At 40.3% G+C, this 22021-nt stretch overlaps 1 protein-coding gene across 1 annotated transcript in view; it reads left to right on the top strand.

Moving 5' to 3' along the window:
• The window catches only part of LOC117529092 (protein unc-13 homolog B-like), a 174724-nt gene that overhangs the window by 59680 nt on the left and 93023 nt on the right, over positions 1-22021 (top strand). Inside the window, 2 exon segments of the mRNA XM_034191794.1 lie at positions 2528-2585; positions 3069-3282. Coding sequence (XP_034047685.1) covers positions 2528-2585; positions 3069-3282 — 272 coding nt within the window.

The following is a 22021-nucleotide window of genomic DNA, read 5'->3' as shown; positions in this document are numbered from 1 at the left end:
AAATGGGTAAAGAGTTGGAGTGTGGACAAGATCCTGTGTGATTTGCGAAGGATAAATGATGCCCGAACACACCCGCATCTTAGAGTTCCCAAACAAGCTAAGCTAACAGGGTAACCTTGGTTTGGATGTTATTTAATTATATTTTGGGGGAGGTTTTCATAACTTTGCTTTGGTGTGGCCAGTAAAAATTATGACCTGCGTATTTACTCAGTAGTGATGGATTAATGGAACCTGACGTCATCCAGCTACTGATAGCTGCTAAAAGTACTATTGCTGTGAGCATACAAAAATAAATAACATGAAAATTTTACTCAATGGAAATACTGGAGCACAGTCATCTTAGGTGATCTGTTAGGAGAGTTAACCACACAACAAGCCATATTATTTCAGTTATTCAGGATTAAGTGCTTAGAAAGGGCAAACATGGCCCTCCACAGCCGCTACCAGCTACAGTCAGTGGCCTCTGAACGACCCGAGCTGAGTCTGACCACACCTCTAATTGTGCATAACAGAATAACAAAAATAAATCACATTCAATAGCGGGCAATCATTCTGCAATTACAAAATTTCACAATTAAAAAAAAATGTTCTCGACATAGGCAATCCATGTATTTTCAGAATCCTCAAATTCGAAGAAGAATGCCATTCTCTGTGTAGATATCATCAATTTTGTGCATCTTAAATCCTGGAGCAAAAAATAACTTTTGTATATTTGCTGAAAAATTGTCATATCCCCCGCTGACCTTTCTTTGCATGTGTACATTCTTTTTTGCAGACACACACACACACACACACTTGAAGATGGTGTTTTGGCCTGGAATGATTGTTCCTTTAAGAGTGCTGCAAAGATACAAGTCATTCTTGCGCAATTTTTATTATTAAAAATGACCTGTTTGCATCAGTTGTGTTTCTTAGGGCCCTGTAACACCTTGACGATTTAGCCAGCGTATGCCGACGTATCAAAAATGCGCCGAATACGCTGGATACATCAAATGAGTTATGCAGCTGGCGCTCTTTGAGGATTTAGCTAGCATATGCCAACCTATGAAAAAATGCGCCAAATATGCTGGATGCGTCGAATGAATTATGCAGCTGTTACACCTTGAAGATTTAGCCAGCATATGCTAACAGCCCCGTTTCCACCGAGCGGTCTGGGTCCATACTGCATGGTATGATACGGGTTGGAACAGTTAAGTTTGGCTTGGTTTGTGTTTCCACCACCAGCAGAACCCTTTTGCTGGCGGAACATGCAAACATTGGCAAGCACGTCATCGAGCACGCATATGCTGTTGCACAGCCTCTCCACTCCCCACAGTGGCCAAACAGAGTACTTTAACATTTTTTTAATTGAATTTAATTTTAATTTTGCCTTGGTGGATTGTGGGATTTATTTTCATCGCAGAATACTGAAGAATCGACTGATGCCTGTGGTAAACACTGACATGAATGAGTGAGACGCTGTCACTCTTTCAACTTTTAAAATAAAAAGTTAATTTTCTTGTTGTGGGACAAAACACTAGCATCCTCTGGTTCAGGCTGAGAAACACACAAAACACAAAGGGACTTCTTTTAATTAAAATGCTGCGTTTTCTTCGGACCCAACAAGGAATTAAAGTAGTTTCAGATGTCGTTTTCCAAAATCAGGACGCTTTATGTGGATACGTTTTCGTCAGACTGTGATGATGAATCTGACTGAAATGAACAGCTAAGATTAAGACGTTATATTTACTCCATGTGTGAATGGTTTAAATATTTGTAACAATCAGAACTGTTTGCACAAGGACTGCATCTTTCAGTTGATGAGCCAATCAGTGGACAGCATCAGTGGATGTCTTTTGACTTATGAGTAACTTAAAAGAAACGTGTGTCAACAATTGCATAACCTACCTAGAAATGATGTCCCGTGTATGCGGGACGTATGAGGCATATGTCGAAAATATTGTGCGTGCCCAAAATCTTTAAAAAAAATCTTTTTTGGCTAACTGGGATGTTAATTCTTCTGGCACTGCAACAGCAGAAATTAATAGTTATTCCACTTAATGTTTTTACCTGTGTTTTTTAAAGAATTACTCAAAAAGTAATGATACAATCTTCCCAAATCTTGGATGAGGTTGAGTTCATGGAAACCATTAAGTATTGAGGTGGTTCTAGATTAAATGATACCAAATGCAACCAAGGAATTTCCACCTGCTTTATATAAAAAGTTAAAAAACGAAAAATAAACATGCAGAAACTGAGCTATTTTGATAGTCTGAGTGCCGTTCTTGTTGCTGTAACATCCAAAATTATGATTTCTTCGGAATTGCCACCAGGGAGGACTGCGGGAATCTTTGGCTACTTTCTGCAGATTTGATCGTTTACTAAAAATGACTTTGAAGCACTGCGCAGAGAGGAATGATGGACAATAATTATCTGCTTTGTGTTTTCATTCATACTCGTGAGAGTCTCTGAGCAGGGTTTGTAACCTGTTCTTCTTGTTCTTTCTAATTAAATAATGAGAATTCATGATGGTTTCTCTCCTCTGTAGTACCTTGATGAAGATGACGATCAAAGTGGCCCGCTGCCGTTTGCTGCCTCCCAGTGCTGTGAGTTTATTTGCAGTACCCCTATCCACCTCTGGGTAGAGGCATTTCTCCACGCATTTAGATCTTATGTCACTTCCTTCAGCCTTAGAGATAGTAAAAATTTAATATGAGACTGTCACAGTATCTTTCTTCACTACTGTGACAGTTTTGTTTTCCACTCCCTTATCACCTCATCATCTCATCCTGAAATTATAATACAGTCACTTTTTTTCTTTACCACCTCTCACTCTTATTTCTGACATCTGCACTTTCACCAGGCAGCTATTTCGGATGGGCTGTTTCACAGAGTATGTAAATGATGCTGCAATGAAATGTTCCGTCTGGCCAATCCTCAGTGACCTCTGCATGACCTTATGCTTCCTGTTCCCCTAAAACATTATCCTAACTTCATTTCCCTTTGGTCTTTTTTTCCCCTCTTTGTTATCTTTGATGCCAATTAATAGTTTGGAAAGTTTTAGCTTTATGCAGCTCCTCCTCTTGCAGCTCTGGATGACCAGGACAGCGCCGTAGACGATCGGGACAGCGACTACCGCAGTGAGACAAGCAACAGCCTTCCCCCTCCATTCCGCACAACCTCTCAACACAACACGTCTGTGCACCAGTACCCCATAGGGTCCCGGCTGCACTACCCCCAGGAGTTCTGCACGGACTCGGTCCACAGTTTTGAGTTGGACTACAGGGACCAGCGAGGCTGCAGGTAGATGTGTTCATCAAAAACCAGCGTTCCTTCATTGATGTTCATGTTCTTTCTCCAAACTGCTCATGAAAAATGATATTTTATCACAGATAACTGATTAATTTGCTCCTGGACTACTTCTTTTCTCTTCCTCTGTTTCCACATCTGCATTCGTCGATGGTTCTAATTGGGTTTCTCTACACACTCTGGTCCTGAACCTATTTTTCCCTCATGTCCTCTATGCATCTGCAGCCATTTCAGTGTTTCCCTCTTTCTCTCCCCTTGCACTTCTATTCTCATCACTTTTTCATCAACATTTCAAGGTTTGGGTCAGCTTAGTGCTGAACTATAGGAATGTTGCTTTTCAGTGGTGGGGAAGAAGATATCCGGTGTGTGTGTGTGTGTGTGTGGGGGGGGGGGGGGGGGGGGGGGGGGGGGATATACTGTTGCACTGGACCTATTTTAGTGAATCACAATTATTCCAAGTTGGAATGGAAGCCATTAAATACACTCTTCAGTGCTATTTTAAGCCATATAACATTAATTTCTACAGTATTTTACATTAAAAAAAAAAAGCCATTTCACATGTATTGAGGGGCAAATACCTGGAATCAGCATAAATAACCAGTTTGGATGGAAGAACTGGAAGAGGACGTGACAGGGGAGGGGCAGTGAAGGGAGTGCAGGAGATGTTTGATGTGTCAGAATTGACAATGCTGAGATGGACGTGTGGTATTACAAAGCTGGACAGAATAAGAGACAACAGAATCAGAAAAAAACAAATAGAAGGAGAAACATCTAAGAATGTGGCGGTACGATGAGGTTGAAACAGTTTGGAGATGTAAAAAAATTCCAGTTTGGACCGGTAAAAAATTCATCTGAAAAAAATAAATGCATGCCTTAAATAAGCGATGGGCATTATGTCCACTGAAAAGATTGCATTTGGTCGAGTCACTCTTTTTTGCAGAGAGTACCTTAAAATCCTCTGTAATTCTGTGGCCATGCAATAACCTTGATGTGAGTGACAGTTCTCTGTTGAGTCTTTGTGCAATATTTCTGGATTATGATTTCTGGATTGTCCCTCAGTGAGATCTTCTTTCTACAATCATCTACTTTACCTCCAAATCAAAGGTAAGGTGTACAATTTCCTCCATGAATTACAGGCCATTTGAACGTCACTTTCTGACTTTGTCATATTTGCGGACTTTTCTGCCAAACATATTTGATCTAAATCGCCTTGCGCACTGCATAAACTTTTAAAATGTGACAGGAAATGAAGGTGCATGTCAGGCTGCGGGTCCCGGGACTAAGCACGGTTTGAAAAAATAAACGGCTGGGCTTTTTATCAGGGAAATACAGTACCCACTTTCCTCGAATCAGCGAGTGACAGTGCTGAACTTCATACCTCTGTTACTGGGCACATCAACCCAGACTGCTCTGTCCAGTACGTGCGAGGGTATTTAACGAAAATGCATTGTGATCGGACGAGACGTTTTGTCCATTGTGAACGAAAATCCATTATACAAAATCTGGTATATACGGTGTTTATTATGTGGAAAACCATACTTTTGTTTTTGTCTGGTGAGTGTGAATATCCGGTTTATACGATGACTGTTTAAGTTTTGAGTTTTACTGTATTTGCTGGTTGGCACGTTGCTTCACAAAGCTGTTTTGGGTGCAATGGCTGGCAGCCACTCAGCTTTTCACCGCCTTTTTAAAGGAAAAAAAAAAATCCTATTTATCCTTTGTTTTTTTCATAATTTTTTCTCAAAATCTTACAAATGAGGTTGAAACCAAAAGGTAATATTTGTGGTCTGGACTCATGCACACCAATTAGGTTGCCACCCTCACACAGTATTCTGGCACGTTTTGCTACTGCATCTGTAAAATTAGAGTTGAGATTTATTGTCAAAATGAGTCAACATTTTAATACAAAGTAGATGTCATTGATTATTACAACTACGACGAGCTGACCATTGACTGTGAAGAAGTTTGTTTGTTTGACTCAAGTTGGAATGTACTAGAACATTTCTTACACTAGTTCTGGCTAAAAAAGTTCAATCTTTTGTACTGTGATGATGCATTTACATGATGAAGATGGTGAGGACTGATTATGTTTGGGGAAACCTTCTGGTAGTTGGGACGTGGTTTATCCATATTGGTGTGGAAATCCTTCAAGCCTTTCTTAGAGGAAATGGGTCCATGTGAGGCATTTCTTTGAAGATTAAAAGCTTGACTAAATGTAAACATTACCTTGTTTTTTGTTTTTGTTTTTTGTTTTAACCATTTGTTTGTCATGAATACTGTAGTGAGGTTCAGTTTTGAAATGGGGATGAGCGTGACTGACTGCTGTCCAGATTTATAGTCAGACAATTATATTACACATAAATATTCAACTATGTATGCTTTTTAAGCAGTTGCTGTTATTGTCTTAAACTTAGCTTAGATTTGATATAAGTATAATAAAACTGCAACATAACAAGCTATCTCTAAGTCTTACAACTGCAAATTGCTTAATATGAGCTTTTAATTTGTTTGACGAGTAAAATGATGTACACTATTATCTACACCAGTGATTCCCAAAGTGTAGCTCATGGCCTCTTGGGTGGCTGTAAAGGTATTGCAGGTGGGCTGCTATGAGAAGTCATGAAAAGTAAATAAATAAAAATTACAACTCAGCTGATATATCGGTTGATCGGTAATATCAGCCGACATGAGACTTTCACAAACATGTCCTTCTCAGCGTTGTTTTTCCAGATATGAAAACTTTGTTTACTAAATAAACAAAACAGAAAAATACTGTGGCTGTTGAAAATAGTCATTATGTAGTTTGTCCTTGCTGAATGTGCTCTAACATTGTTTACAATGCTGTTAAGCATGGCTGGGACCCCATCACCCTTTGGTCAGATTAGCAAAAAGACACAAAAAGCGACCATTGGCCATTCATTTCAATGAGAGTAGGCATTTTAAAGTATCAAGACACAAGTGGTCATCATGTTGTCAGATAGGAGGGGCCAAAATAGAAGAGAAGTTTATATTATGCAAATGTTGAGCGACTTGACACAGTGACGGCCATTCCCAGTGAAGGCAGTGTGATGTCCAAGCATCATAGCTTTGTCACAATGGTTTAATAATGAATTGTTAAGAATCATTGCCATTTGTATGTAAATATCTGCAGCTATACCCATACTATTAAAAAAAAACCTTTTACTGCCTAATTTCATTATCTGCATTGGCCTCCAAAAATGCATACTGGTCAGGCTCTTGGAAAAATGCCTTTGTTTTTAATTTTGAAGTCTAAAATCACCCCCCCTCATCCCTATATATATATATATATATATATGTATATTACACAAGGTTGGGTAGGATTACTTTGAAATGTAATTGAAAAGTAATTAGATTACATGTAATCCACATGTATTCTTTCAAAGTAATCCTACCCAACCGTGTGTGTGTGTATATATGTATGTATGTGTGTGTATATATATATATATATATATATATATATATATATACACATGCACGTGTGTTAATTATAATAATAATAATAATAATAAAGCCCCTGTATCAATCAATCATAAACAATACTTGCATTTATGAGCTGTTGACAAGAGCAGAAGTTAGCTTTGAGTTAGGGGAAGTTAGTGTGCACTTTGACGTCCGCGAAATGTCTTGTAAATCACTCCAGAGGTGTTATCAGGTTACAAAATCAGTGTTTTCAGTTTTAGAAGTGTTTATTTCTTGCTAGCTTTTACATAATATACGACAGAGGTTAACTTAACTTAACTTGTTAACGGTTAACTTGTGATGTCACCACACTCACGTCTTCGAAATGTCTTGTAAATCACTTTAGAGGTGTTATTAGGTTCCAAAAACAGTATTTTAAATTTGAAAATGTTTATTTCTCACTAACTTTTACAGAATATTCGAGAAACATGTTATATAAATACATAAATGAAGCGGTTTTACAAAGACCTGCCACTGACGTCACAGTGCTGCGATACTCTGATTGGCTGTCACCCCCACCACTCAAAAAACACAGGCCAGAATGTGACTTTTTAACCTCTTACTTCTTAAAATAGGTCAAGGTTAGCCATCTTTGAACTTGTCCAAGGTCTCTGTCCCAAGAATGTTCCCTGTGAATTTGAAGACACTGGGAGTAATAGGACTGGACTTATGCTGAACACAGACAGACGGACGGACGCAAAGTCTTTGCAATACCCGATGGCCATATTTGATGGCCTCGGGTAATAAGATTTTCAAAATATAATAAAAACAGCCATGGGGTTTAAATTTTGCTACTCTTGATTTAAAATTTATCAAAATTTGATTCAGTCAAAATTGTGAATTAAGGTTTCGGTGGATCGTGAAAGAGACTTTCAGATTTCAAAGTGGGTGGCTTTGTTCTTCAGTTTGAGAATGGTTGGTCTACATGTTTGCATGAATTTCTCCTGTATGTTTTTTTACTGCTCTGCTAAACTTGTACTTTTATTCAGTTTTTTTCTCATGTGTTTGCTTGTTCTTTTCTGTTTCCATCTCTTTCCCATGCTTTTCTCACCCTGTGTTAAATGTTCTCCTGTAACCTAAATTAGATTATTGAAAAAAGGAAGGGTTAGAATTGCACCTGTTGATTCTGGCATGGGGGTTGACGATTGGGAAAGCAAATACAAGAGGCAGAGTAAACCTCAGTTAAGTGACTTCTTAGATGACGAGGAGAACAACATACTTCAAATGGGAAAAATTTACCCAGAACCGCCACGTAGCTCTGTCCACCAAAATAGTCAGTGTGATGATGTCCAGACTGCTGCCTACCCAGAGGGTTATGACACAATTGATCTGCGACGAAAGAACACTAAAGATTCAAAAGGGTTTCTCATTACAGTGACAGACAAATTGAGCCAAGAGGCTTTTCCTGTCGATACGACAGTGCTTCACAAAAAGAGAGAAGGCGTATTCATGAGGCATGTGGCAGAGTTGCAGGAAGAGGAAGAGCGCATGATGCCTTGCCTTAAGCCATACAAGAATGGACTTCTTTACAAGACAAGGATGTGGGCAAAAAATGACCAGGATAACACATTAGAGCATTATGTGGCATGCAAAAAAGAGCAAGATACTGGCTTGAGGGGGCACTTTGATTATGAATTGGAGGGTTCTGAGGATCTACACTACTCCAGAACAGCAGAGGAGGACTTTGATGACTTTATAGCAGAAGACCTTCTTGCAGAGAACACGGGGGGTTATTGCAAAGATGTGTGTTCTTACTACGAGGGTTCCTCTGGGAATTTTCAGGGATTTCAGGAGAAGAATTTTGGGAAAGGAAAAACTGGAAGATGGACTTCAGAAGTAATGCTCTCTCCCGTAGAAGAACCAAGTGATGAATATATGGACCCAATGGATGAGCTCCAATGTTTTGTTGAAACTGTTTCTGAATACCTTGCTGAAAAAGAGGAGGAATTTAGTATGTATGACTCCCTTACGAAATCAAGCAAATCTGGGCTATCATCTCAGGGCAACAATGGAACCAACTCTTTTGGAGAGGAACTAAACTGTTCAACAAATGATCCAACAGAACAAAACAAATCGCCAGCAGCTCCATCTGACCAGGGCATTTCAGGGGTGAAAAATGCCATGAGCTCCTTATTTAGTTCATTCACTGATAAAGTCAGAGGAAGCTCCAAACCATCTGCCACATCTCCAAAAACACCATCTACACAACCATTACAGTCTGGAATAACCAGATTGTTCTCTTTTATCCCTAAATCAAACTCTTCAGCTCCAGTAGCCATTGTGTCACCAGTAGAAACATCTCCAGTAAAATCATTTGGTTCATTGTCTTCTCAGCCACCAATCAGTGCCAGCATACAGGGTCAAGAAAAAAACGCTTCCTTAAAGGCTCAATCTGGCACAAAGGCTAATGCACCAGTGTTTGTGTCCAAATCTCAAAGCTTGGCCGGAGATTCAACCTTGGGGAAATTAAATCCTTTCAATATTTTTTCAACAAGAGAAAATGTGAATTCATCTGAATGCAACCAGTTTTCAGAGAACACAAATTTTCAAAGGCATACACAGTGTGAAGAGTATGGAAAGAAATCTGAAGAGCCAAGAAGTTCATCACGCATAGAAAACATTTGTGGTCAAGAAACTACAATGACTTACAGACAAAGTGTGCCAACTGCTGGTCCAGAAAGACGTATAGATCAAAAACAGTCAGAAACCTCAGGGTTTTTTAGCTTTTTTAAGAAGTCAATAAATTCATCAGTCACACCGACTGTCTATGTTCCACCTCAAGGAGCTCCACCTGTTCCAGTTTATCCTGTGTTTAAATCAACAGAACATGGAAATCAAGAGACTCCATTGAAGAACCCATCATTGAATAGTAAACTTCAACCCTCTTTTTCCTCAGAAAATGTCTCTAATGAACAACCCAAAGCTGAAGGAAGTAGGCTACTGAAATTTGTAAAGTTTGCATCCAGTGAAGACATTAGTGCCTCCACGAGCAGACAAACCTCTACACGGTCATATCATTGTGCAGATACAATGACCTCCTCCATCCTTACACAAAACTCTGCTGAAGACCCTGCAAAACTCCCACAGGAAAACACTGAGAAAAGTTGTATTTCCATCATATTTAATCCAATAATTGTTCCCTCAAATTCATCCAAGGATTTTCTGCAGAGTCACCAGCAAACCCAGAACAGCAAAGTGCCATCTGGTTCACATCTACAAAAGCCATCAAGTCAGAAAGCAACTGCAGCATCTTATGAGATGCAACAGCAAGCTTCTAGCCAGCCAGAATCACAAGACATAACAGGTTGTTTAAAAGGGAGTACAACAGAGGGCGTCTCTTATGTAGGCACTAGTCTACCCAAGCAAGGAGGACTGCTGTCTGCCATTCTTAAATTTGGCTCTTCCAGTGATATGTCTGGCAGTTTACCACTGCAGGATCCTCTTAACACTAAACTACACAGGGTTATTAATCTCCAAGACTTTCCCAATCAATCTAACCCCACAGCAAATGGCTGTTCATCTGGAGCATGGCAGCACCAGACCACTGATGAATCTCAACAAACACAACAGCAACAAAGGGGGATGTTCTCAAACTTTTTGAAATTTGCATCCACTGAGAAAGGTTCCAACAGCCAAGTAGCTCAACCTCATCAGCAACAAAGCAATGAGAAGCATAATCAACAGGGTTTAAACCAGCACAGTCCTCAAGTGCAAAACCTCGACCATCCTTTCAAGAATGGAACACTAAATCAGCACACTAACCAAAAAGATATTTCTCGCTCAGGTTTTACTCGACAACATACGGTGCCACGTCAGCAACCAAAATGTCAGAAAGGAGGAATTTTATCTGGACTTTTTAAATTTGCTTCAGCAGACAACATAAGTAGTCAACAGCACCATTCAGTTCATCAAGATAGACTGACCACAACCAGTTCCAACCAGGAGCAAACAAGGGCAAGGAATATCCCAGTTACATGCCAGAATCGACCACAAAATTGTCCCACACAAAAATCACCTCCAGCAAGAGGCTTACTTTATGGCATATTCACATCATCCAAAGAAAATATTCCCAAACAACAGAAAGCTGAAATTGTTTGTGAGATTGAACAGCAGCAAGAGATTGAACAGCAGCAAGACAGAACATCACAGAGCCAAGCTGTGCAAACACAGCAGGAGACAACAACTCACTCTGGAGTGCTTTCAGGTTTATTTAGCAAGTTATTAATAAAATCATCTGAAAATGTTGAAACTCTTGACCAGACACCAAGAGGGCATTCAGTGGTTCAGAAAGACCAAGGTAATGCAGTCCAAAGAGAGGCACCACAGCAGACTGTGTTCCACACTAATGCAACGCACTATGGTAATTTACCACATGCAGAAAAGGAGAAGACTACTTCTCAAACTGGCCAACAAGGGTTTTTATCTGGCCTGTTCCACAAAAATGTAATGGAGGAAATTTGCACTCCCAAACAAGGAGCGGTTTCAGGTCAGATTACAGACTCTATAACGCAGTCACCTCAGTTAAAAATCAGATCATCCAATTTGAGAAACTGTGCCATCCCAGATTTTAGACAGGACAGCAGTGAATCAGGTCTTCTAGATTGTCTCCATCCAGGAAAAAACAAACATTCTTTCATAAGAGTGCCTGCCTCAATTGATATTGAGAGTTTAGACTTACGAACGTCAGCTACTTTTGCAAGGTCTCTACAAAATCAAGCCACATACTCCTCGGTTAGCACCGGTAATTTATCTCAGCTATGTAATTCTGGTTCTTATCGATCTATTCACCCAGTAGCTCATAATGCAGGGAATCTTCATTCCCTTAAATTACAAAGTAATTTAAGTTCTACAATTCAGACTATGCAGCCATATATTGATGGAAGCGCCTCCTGTATATATGAAGCAATACAGCCAAATCTTCACCAAAGTCAATTATCTACATATGACAAAAACCAGTGCATGTATGGCTCTGCTCTGTGGCAACAGTTTCCAAAGGAGTCACAGAATTATCAGTGTCGGAGAGAGGATAGTCAGTATATACCATTTTCAGAAGGTAGGTTCTTACAGGCATTTTATCCTCACAACACTTTCTCCTGTACCTCCTCTACAGCATTGCAAGATGCTGTATGGGACCAACAGCAAATTGGACCATGTCAGTTTGAGGGACATGGGAATAATGCACAATATCCCAAAAGAAAATTATGGAACAGTTGTGAAGATTTTGGAAATGTAGTATATTCCCCCAACAACCAGGGTGTGTTGAATCTGTCCATTAAACAGGGTAATACAAGACTTGGGAATTGGCATTTATTTAATGATGGTAGCTGTTACAGCTTGAATGGTGTTTCTTATCATGAAGGCTATTATGAGGAGACAGCACCAAGTTTATCTTACTTGGCCAATTGGCAAGATGGAATGCATGATACCATTCTAAATGATTTTCACACGGGTCAGTTTAGTTTTAATAGACCAATAGGGTCAAACTTTCTTCCAAGTGCCAGTACTGAGATGGAAGAGTTTTTGTATCTTGAAGACACTGAATGGTACAAGCAGTGGCTTGCATTGTTGGAACAAGGAATGTGGTGGCCAGCAGAAGATGGTGACTGCGGATACTTTGTTTACACAGATCATAAATACATTTATGCCTTGCTTACAGATTCATTGGGCGAATATGTGTATGCCTGTTCTCCTGAAGGAGAGCCTTGGGGAGATCCAGAGACAATGGATAGTTTTCCTAGTGCTTGGCTACAAAATGAGATGGTTTTAGTCTGTGGTTTTAAAATACCACTATACAATGAGGATGAGCTACTTTGGCTGCCTGGTCAAGAATGCAGTGATTGCCAACTTCTTAATGCCCCTCTGGATTTGTCTGCTGCCTACAAAAAGGGAAATCAGATAATGAATTTAAACCTTGAGCAATTTTCTCAAATATTTGAAGACTCATTTCTTTCTCAAGGTCAGCAAGGTTTGGATTTGACTTCTTACAGGTTAAACAAAATCAGGATGGATCCAAGACAGCTCACTTATCTCTACCAAGATCCCTCCAAAGATGTGATTGACCTTTCCTGCCATAACAAAGACTACCTTCTTAGCCCTTATTGGAACAACCAAGAAATTAAAACATTTCTTGCTCAAAAGGTTGCTGTTTCCTTGAACTCTACTCCTACGGCAAATTTTAATCAACAGTTACTGTACAACTGCTACCAGCCTAGTCAGCGGCGGCAGTCATCTGCTGGAGTTACAGTGAAACACATCAATGATGTCTCAGAGGAAGAATGGAGGAAAAGAGTGGCTCCAGCAGAACAACGTAATTGGCATGTTAAAGGAGTTTCTGCTGTCATATCATCCTTTGTGGGCAAAACATCACAGCTACACTCAAATAATGCTGATTTAACATCATGCCATCAAACATCAACTGTTGAAGCTTCTGATAAACCTTCAAAGAACATTCTTTCATCTGGTTTCCAAAGTCTTAAGGCAAAAATTATCAAAGAATCCAGTTCTGTTGTGACTCAGCCAGAAATTGACAAACCGCAAACACAGAGGCCTGCCGTTACTCAAGGAAGAACATTGCCCACAATACCAACAACTTCTCAAGTGACTCAGACCTCGACTCACACTTCAACATCGTCCCATGCACCTTCACAGAAACCCAAACTTTCACGGCAGACTACCTTGTTACAACAAGCAGCTCCACCAACACAGCCAATTCTTTCAGTGCCTTTGGGATCAAAAGAATCTCTAATTAAGTCTAGATCACCTGGGGGGCTTGCTGTTGAAAAGCCAGTAGATACACCAATGGAGAAATCATCACAACAACCACAGTCAGGCTTCATGAACTTCCTCAAGTCTGCAGCAGGAATTGAGGAACCCAAGCCCCAGAGGTCCTCTGAGAATTCTGTCAGTCAGCAAGATGAGAGCTCTGCATCCTTACCAAGCAAAACTTTTACAAATAAAGACGTTACCGGAGTATCAAATCTCTTTGACTCAATTGGCAACCTCTTCAGTCCTGAACCATCTGCAAAGCAAGAGCAGGTATCAAAACCCAGTGTTCCAGAGGGTTCATTTATATCAGCATCCAGGCCTAAGGGTATACAGAGGCAACAAACAATGGATCAGAGTAATGCCTCTCAGTGCACTCAAAATCAGAATTCAGAAATGGGATCTAAATCATCAAGTGGACTTTTTGGTTTTTCTATTGGTGAAATGCTTGCAGGACCAACAGCAGCTGGCCAGTCTAGACCTGGCTCTGAAAAACCTGCTACAGCTCCACAAGAAGAACCACTTGGAAAAAGTTTGCTAACATTATTTACCGGCCCCAATTCTCCACAAGCAGCACAAAACAGTGGTCCCCATCCACAGCCACCAAATACAGCTGCAGAAAATCTTCACCAAGAATCACTTGGTAAAAGCTTGTTATCTATGTTCGGAGGAACAAGCACTCCCCAGCATCCTCCTCAAACCAAACCTAATGCTGAGGCCTCACTAAAGGAAACTACTGCTCCTAAAGAGCCCACAGCTACAGGATTTCTCTCAATGTTTAGTGGCCCCAGCTCCCAACAGTCTCAAAACCAGGCACCATCTGTTCTTGGGGGGATTCTTTCTGGGTCATCAGGTTCAGTTGAAAGTCCAATGAAAGGACTGTTTTCAATCTTTGGGGATTCTACTGCATCACAGTCACAGCCGCATCAGCAGCACAGAGTATATCAGTCACAGAGTCAAGCAAAAGCAGAACCTCAAATACAGTCTAAACCACAAGCTCAGCCTCAAACACAAGGGCACCCGGCCAGTTCTGTTTTTGGTGGTTTATTAAGTGGCTTGTCGACCTCAAGTGATAGTTCAAAAAAAGCTTTATTTTCCATGTTTGGTGGTCCCAATACTTCACAAACCTCAGGAGATCGTGGAAGGGCAAGTACATATGCTACTTCCAACATTACAATGTGCAACAAACCTAATAAGAATAAGATCTCTGTTTTTAATGATGCGAAGTCACCTCCACAACAGTCTCCTGCATTTTCCAAAGACCCACCAACTGCTTCAACACAAAAAGATCCCGTCCAAATGCCAGCTATTTCAAGTACTAACCATGTCCCCAGGGTAGTAGTTGACAGTGAAATATCCAATGAATGCTCAGAAAGTAAAGCTGGTGCCGAGGTTAATGACATCCATACTAGCCCATCCACTGATGCATTTGAAACAAACACAGAATATCTAAATGAGTGCCATACAATTCAAATTGCTGCTAGTGCAGATACAAAAAAAACTACAGAAAGTATACCAGATGATTTACTTTCTAAAGAATTGCCTTCTTCAGGTCTACTACCCAAAGAAGGTGAAAAAGGTGTGGTTTCATCTGGGCCCATTTTAGAACCTAGTGCTGACCAGATAGGTTTTCTACCTACAGTGTCCCCTCCTGGATCATTGGACTTACAAGACTTCCCATCTAAAGATTTGCTGTCCAAGGTTGAAGGCTCTACCCCACAGGTTTCATCTCAAAGTGGGATCTCTCTATTTGGAGGTATATTTGGAGGTTCTGCACCCACAAGTGCAGCATCTCAAACAGCAGGGTCATTGCTTGCAGGTTTGTTTAGTGGATCTGCCCCCCAGACTGCTGGTTCTGAAACTGCAGGATCTATTTTGGGTGGGATATTTGGAGTATCAGCAGGTCCAACTAAAGCACCTCAAACCATTTGGTCTTTGGGTGGAAAGTTTGGAGAGGCTGCCACCCATACATCAGCATCCCAAAGTTTTGGTTCAACAGCAGGAAGTATTTTGGGGGTGTCATCTTCTCAGACATCTACTACACAGACTGGGGCATCTCTACTGGGTGGCATTTTACCTGGAGCATCACTTCCACCTGCAGCACCTCCTCCAACAGCGCAATACTCTGAAGACCATGAAGCATCAACCACAGCTCTTCATGAGAAATATTTAGCTGTCTCTTCTTCTGAACACAAAGACCAGGCTGAAACACAAAGGCATTCTGACAGTGCAAGGCAATGTTTTGAGACAAGCTTGCCCAAAACTGTTGATGAGACTGAAGAACATCTTCATTCCAAAGATGCTAATAATTTAACTTCTATGTCCAGTGACACTCAGATTAAAGAAATTGCAGTTTTTGCAACAATAAAAGAAGCTGTGCAACCAGAGTTGGCGAATGGCCAGTCTAGTCAGGAAAAAATGTTACTTAGTAGAAATGAGCTCACACAAGCCACTCCCGCAACAAGTTCTGCCGCCCCTGGACAACAAAAGCCTCTCCAGCCAGATAAATCTACTAGTGACATAGATACATTCACAGGGTTTATGTCTTCCCTTTTTAAACCAACATGTACTTCTGCTGAAAGTCCTCAACAACCAAAGAACTCCCATTTTGGTCTGGGAGGAACAGCTCCCAACAGTGCAACGTCTCAGGCTGGAGTATCATTATTAGGAGGTATTTTGGGAACACCCATCACCCAGACAGCAGCTCCCCAGACAGGGGGATTATTGGGAGGGTTACTCAAAGGGCCTGGTCCTGAGCCTGGTGCTCGACCAACTGCCGCCACCACTGGAGGGTCAGTCCTAGGTACCATGTTTGGTGGAGGATCTACTGGCAAAAGTGGTAGTCCCCAGACTACTGGCTCATTACTTGGTGGGTTCTTTGGAGGATCTGCGGCATTAAACCCAACAGCACAGAGTGGTGGTTCTTTAATTGGAGGTCTGTTTGGAGGAGTTACTGCTCACAATACAGTATCACAAAATGGAGCATCAATACTCGGAGCTATCGGGGGATCTTTATTTGGGAGCACAGTACAACCACCTGAGCCATCTGATCCAGTGATAAATGAGGCTACAACCATACCACATACCAGCCCACAGCCACAGATTATCAGTGAAAGTGTGCCAGCAAAAGCAAATCAAGTTAATGTTGAGGAGCTGAAAAATAAAATGCCAGACACCACTTTATCGACGAATATTCAAGTACAATCCAGCACCCTAACAGCTATGTCACCCGGGGAAACACTTGCAGAAGCACCTGTCACAGGTACTTCAATTAGCTCTGAAAAAGATCTTAACTTTCAGTTAGAAATCAAGACACCATTTGATGGAGAGGTGTTGCATGAGAAGCTTTTGATGAAAGGATTACCCAAACCTCATGACATTGAAGTCATAACACCTGAACCCAAAAAGGACACACCAGAAGGTGATCAAACACAATCTCTAGAACAGGGAGAGCCATCTGAGGCCCCAAATACTGAATCGGTAGGTTATGCAGATGACCTAGCAAACCCCCAGATTTCCATCTCCACCCCTGAAGTAGATCCTTCAGCATTCCTGTCCCCGCAGAAGAAGGAAAATTGTGTAGAAACATTCCCTTTTGCAGGTCCCACCTCTCAAGTGCAGCTGGACAAGCAGTCCAAGAAGGATCTGTTGATTGCAAAAAGGCTAGTAAAAGTATAATATATAATTGTCTCATCCCATATATGATACATGAACATTTAATTGAAGAGCATTCCATGTTCAGCTACAAAATGCATCCCCAGTAGAATAATTGATTTTGCTTGTGCATTAGACCTGTTCAAAATGTCCAATGTTACAAAATCTTTTGGGCCACAAGTTGTTCTTGTTGCACTAATAAAATAAAAAATCTGTGCCAAATTTGATTGTAATCATACATTGTTTAGGGGTCCCCCACAAATCAATCATTTTCCCCAAACAAGCAATGTAGTAATCCAGTAATTCTAGTAATGGTCTCCTCTGGGTGACCAATCAACCACTACTTTTTGCGATTAGAAGCCATCACATGTACCTGTAAAAGAAACATAATGGCATCAGAGTCTTTTCCCATTAGGGTGATGTTGGCTTGCCGGAGTGAGAGGAAAATGTGTCAATCTGGGGGACCTCTAAATCTTATCTGATTGAGTTTAGATTTGGTCTGCAACTGTAAAACCCCAAGTGGAACAAAAACATGTGGCCCAAAGTCTCTCACAACTTTTATTTTTTCACTATATAACATGAACAGCCCTATTGCGCAAACATGTGCACATTTGTGTCTTTAAAATTGAATGTTTTGCGAGTAGCATATTTGCCATGCATCATAACAGAACAGAATTCCAAAACAAAATTTGTGTATGTCATTCATGTTTTCCTAATAGGCTTGGGTACCTTTTACTTGAACAGATACCAGACCGAATTCAAGGTACTGGTACCCAACTGTACCTTTTTGTTTTTTGTTTGTTTTTTAGCTCACTATGATTTATTGATTGAAGAAGATTTATTTTGAACATAAAAAAAAAAAAAAAAAAGACAACGTAAAATTAAAGTTAGTTCAAAAAGGAGTGAGAAGTCGAAACGTATCGAATTCCACCCCTTCTCCCTGTATACTGATTTATATATTAATCTCATTTCCTTAAAAATACTACTGTTGACAATCATGATATAATAATAATAATGAATAATAATAATACTCTTGTATGTAACACCCCATCACACCTTGACGAATTAGCCAGCATATGCCAACCGTATTAAAAATGTTGGGCATACGCTAGCATATGTCTAATAAGTTATGGGTAAGGTTTTTTTATAAGTTAAGACCATGGTGAAGCATGCTGATACATGTCGTAATATGCCGAGTACCTCAAAAAATTTTGGGCATGCACAAAATTTTCAGCGTATGCCAGCACATGATTCATACTTCCTGCACATGGGGGACATAAGTTGTAGGCAAGTTATGCGAGTGTTGTCTTGTAATTTGCTCATAAGTTGAAATACGTCCATTAATGACTTCCATTAATTGGCTGAAAGCTGCAGTCTCATGCAGACTGTTTCAAATATTAAAACCACTCACACACGGAGTAAATATAAAGTCTTAATCTTACATGTTTGTTTCAGTCAGATTCATCATCACAGCCTGAAGAAAACATATCCACATAAAGCGTCCTGATTGTGGAAAGCGATGTCTGGAAATACTTCCTTGTTCCTTGTTATGGCTGGAAATGTAACATTTTATCGGTGATCAAAAGTGGGCATTTGCTCAGTGAAAAATAGACAGTGACGACAATGAAAACTTTTTTTTTTTTTTTTTAATGGAAATCGGCACCTGATTGGCCAGTAAGAAGGGAATCTCACACACACCATCCATTATAAACACATCTGAGAAAAAAACTTACTTAGTGATATGATGGATGTATTTCTGCAGAATATTTTGTTCCAGGGTTTGTCTCAGCGTCCTGATCAAATAAATGTGCACATGCTACAGAGATCAATGAAAAGCCGCATTAAAAGAAACAAAAATGTCCCTAATCATGACAAACATCATTAAAATATATTTGTTTGAGCCTTCAGACAAATCAAGCAAAGCTTGATGTGACGTAACATTTATGCTCTTGTACTGAAATTTACCACGATTGATTTTGTGTGATTCAGTAATCTGTAGTACCGGCATAATTTGGTTGATACCCCAAAAAGTACTGCTTTTGGTACCCACCCCTATTTACTAATTTGTTGAGTGTAACAACTTAACAGATTCTTAGCATGAGCTATTACTTTGTATTTTTTTATTCCACTTGTGTTTTTGCACTACAGCAGTGGTGGCAAAATTATTTTTAGGTTCATATAAAACTTGATAGTTGAAGATGCTGCAAATTTTGTTTGACTGTGGAATTCTGGTTTATTTGTTGAATATGTGTGTATTATCATTGAATTGCTGTGCACTCACAGTCACACATCTTGCTCCTGAAGATCATCTTCCTTCACATCTTTCATTTTCTTCTTTGTGGGCGCATCTGGTGTCTGCCAGTTTTTGATTGGCTGAAAACGCCTGAATGAGGTCAATAGCACTAAAGAGGGAAAATATGTGGAAAAGATTATCTCCAGGAGCACATTTGGTGACTTCTGCTGGACAATCATTGTCATTTTACATAAATCAGTGTTTTATACCCCTATAATGGAACCAAGAAATCACACTTAGAAAAAGTTTTGCAACAAAATTTGTAAATAAATAAATAAATAAAATAACACGTTTGAAAATTTAACTGTTAGTTATCTTTCAAACACATGGATCACATCTGCATACTTTATCCACATGTACCTCATCTACTGTGTGTCAGTTTGCTACACTTTTAAAGTCAGCAGTTGCTTTGGCATTTTGGTTGATTTCTTATTTTTTTTTTAAATGTGTTTGTCCTTTTCCCCATTGTTCGAGAATCTCTTCCTTGTTTTCTTTCTTTTTTTTTAGGAGGTGAAAATATGCAGATGTAATTGTGTTTATAAATGGTCTAGCTGTGGATTTTCTACATAACACCACCAGAGAGCTGTGACATGTTTTTTTATTTTTATTTTAAAATGCCGCTCTAACTTTCAAGTCCACATGCTAATAAATTCTTTTTACATTATTATTTTCCTACATGCCACAGCTTGATTGTAAGGTTGGATATTTTTTCGGAATATACAGTACATCGAGAAAGTATTCGCAGTGCTTCTCTTTTTCCACATTCTGTGTTACAGCCTTATTCCAAAATGGATTAAGCTCCTTCTTTTTTCCACCTCAAAATTCTACTCACAACACCCCATAATGACAACATGAAAAACATTTTTTTGTTTTTGTTTTTTCTAAATTTTGCAAATTTATCTTCTTCTTTGTCTTTCGGCTGTTCCCGTTAGGCGTCGCCACAGCAGATCAATCGTTTCCATCTCACCCTGTCCTCTGTATCTTTCTCTGTCACACCAACCACCTGCATGTCCTCTCTCAGCACATCCATGAACCTCCTCTTTGGTCTCCCTCTTCTCCTCCTGCCTGGTGGCTCCATCCTCAGCATCCTTCTCCCTATATACCCTGGGTCCCTCCTCTGCACATGTCCAAACCATCTCAATCTCGCCTCTCTGACTTTGTCTCCAAACCGTCCCACCTGAGCTGTCCCTCTGATATGTTCATTCCTAATCTTGTCCATTCTTGTCACTCCCAAAGAGAATCTCAGCCTCTTCAGCTCTGCCACCTCCAGCTCTGATTCCTGTCTTTTTGTTAGTGCCACTGTCTCTAAACCGTACAACATAGCTGGTCTCACTACTGTTTTGTTAACTTTCCCCTTCACTCTTGCTGATATTCTTCGGTCACAAATCACTCCTGCCACCTTTCTCCACCCACTCCACCCTGCCTGCACTCTCTTCTTCACCTCTCTACCACACTCTCCATTACTTTGAACAGTTGACCCCAAATATTTAAACTCATCTACTTTCACCACTTCTACTCCTTTTAACTGCACTATTCCACTGGGCTCCCTCTCATTCACACACGTACTCAGTCTTGCTTCTACTGACTTTCATTCCCTTCTCTCCAAAGCATATCTCTACTTCTCCAGACTAGACTCAACTTGCTCTCTACTCTCACTACAGATCACAATGTCATCTGCAAACATCATAGTCCATGGGGACTCCTGTCTGATCTCATCTGTCAACCTGTCCATCACCACTGCAAACAAGAAAGGACTCAGAGCTGATCCTTGGTGTAATCCCACCTCCACCTTGAATGAGTCTGTCATTCCGACTGCGCATCTCACCGCTGTCACACTATTCTTGTACATGTCCTGCACTACCCTAACATACTTCTCTGCCACTCCAGACTTCCTCATACAATGCCACAACTCTTCTCTTGGCACCCTATATTTTTCTAAGTCCACAAACACACAATGTAACTCTTTCTGTCCTTGTCTGTACTTTTCCAACAGTATTCTCAGAGCAAACATTGCATCTGTAGTGCTCTTTCTCGGCATGAAACCATATTGCTGCTCACAGATCTTCACCTGTTTTCTAAGCCTAGCTTCTACTACTCTTTCCCATAACTTCATGCTGTGGCTGATCAGCTTTATGCCTCTGTAGTTACTGCAGCTCTGCACATCACCCTTGTTCTTGAAAATAGGAACCAGCACACTTCGTCTCCACTCCTCAGGCATCCTCTCACTTTCCAAGCTTTTATTAAACAATCTGGTTAGAAACTCTACTGCCATCTCTCCTAGACATTTCCATGCCTCCATTGGAATGTCATCTGGACCAACTGCCTTTCCACTCTTCATCCTCTTCACAGCAGCCGTCACTTCTTCCTTGCTAATCTCTTTTACTTCCTGATTTACTCTTACCACATTATCCAGCCTTTTCTCTCGTTCATTTTCTTTATTCATCAACTCTTCAAAATATTCCCTCCACCTTCTCAGCACACACTCCTCACTTGTCAGCACATTACCATGTGCATCTTTTACCACCCTAACCTGCTGCACATCCT

Source organism: Thalassophryne amazonica, chromosome 17 (genome assembly GCF_902500255.1).
Source record: "Thalassophryne amazonica chromosome 17, fThaAma1.1, whole genome shotgun sequence".
NCBI lineage: Eukaryota > Metazoa > Chordata > Actinopteri > Batrachoidiformes > Batrachoididae > Thalassophryne > Thalassophryne amazonica.
This window is presented reverse-complemented; position numbering and strand designations above follow the sequence as displayed.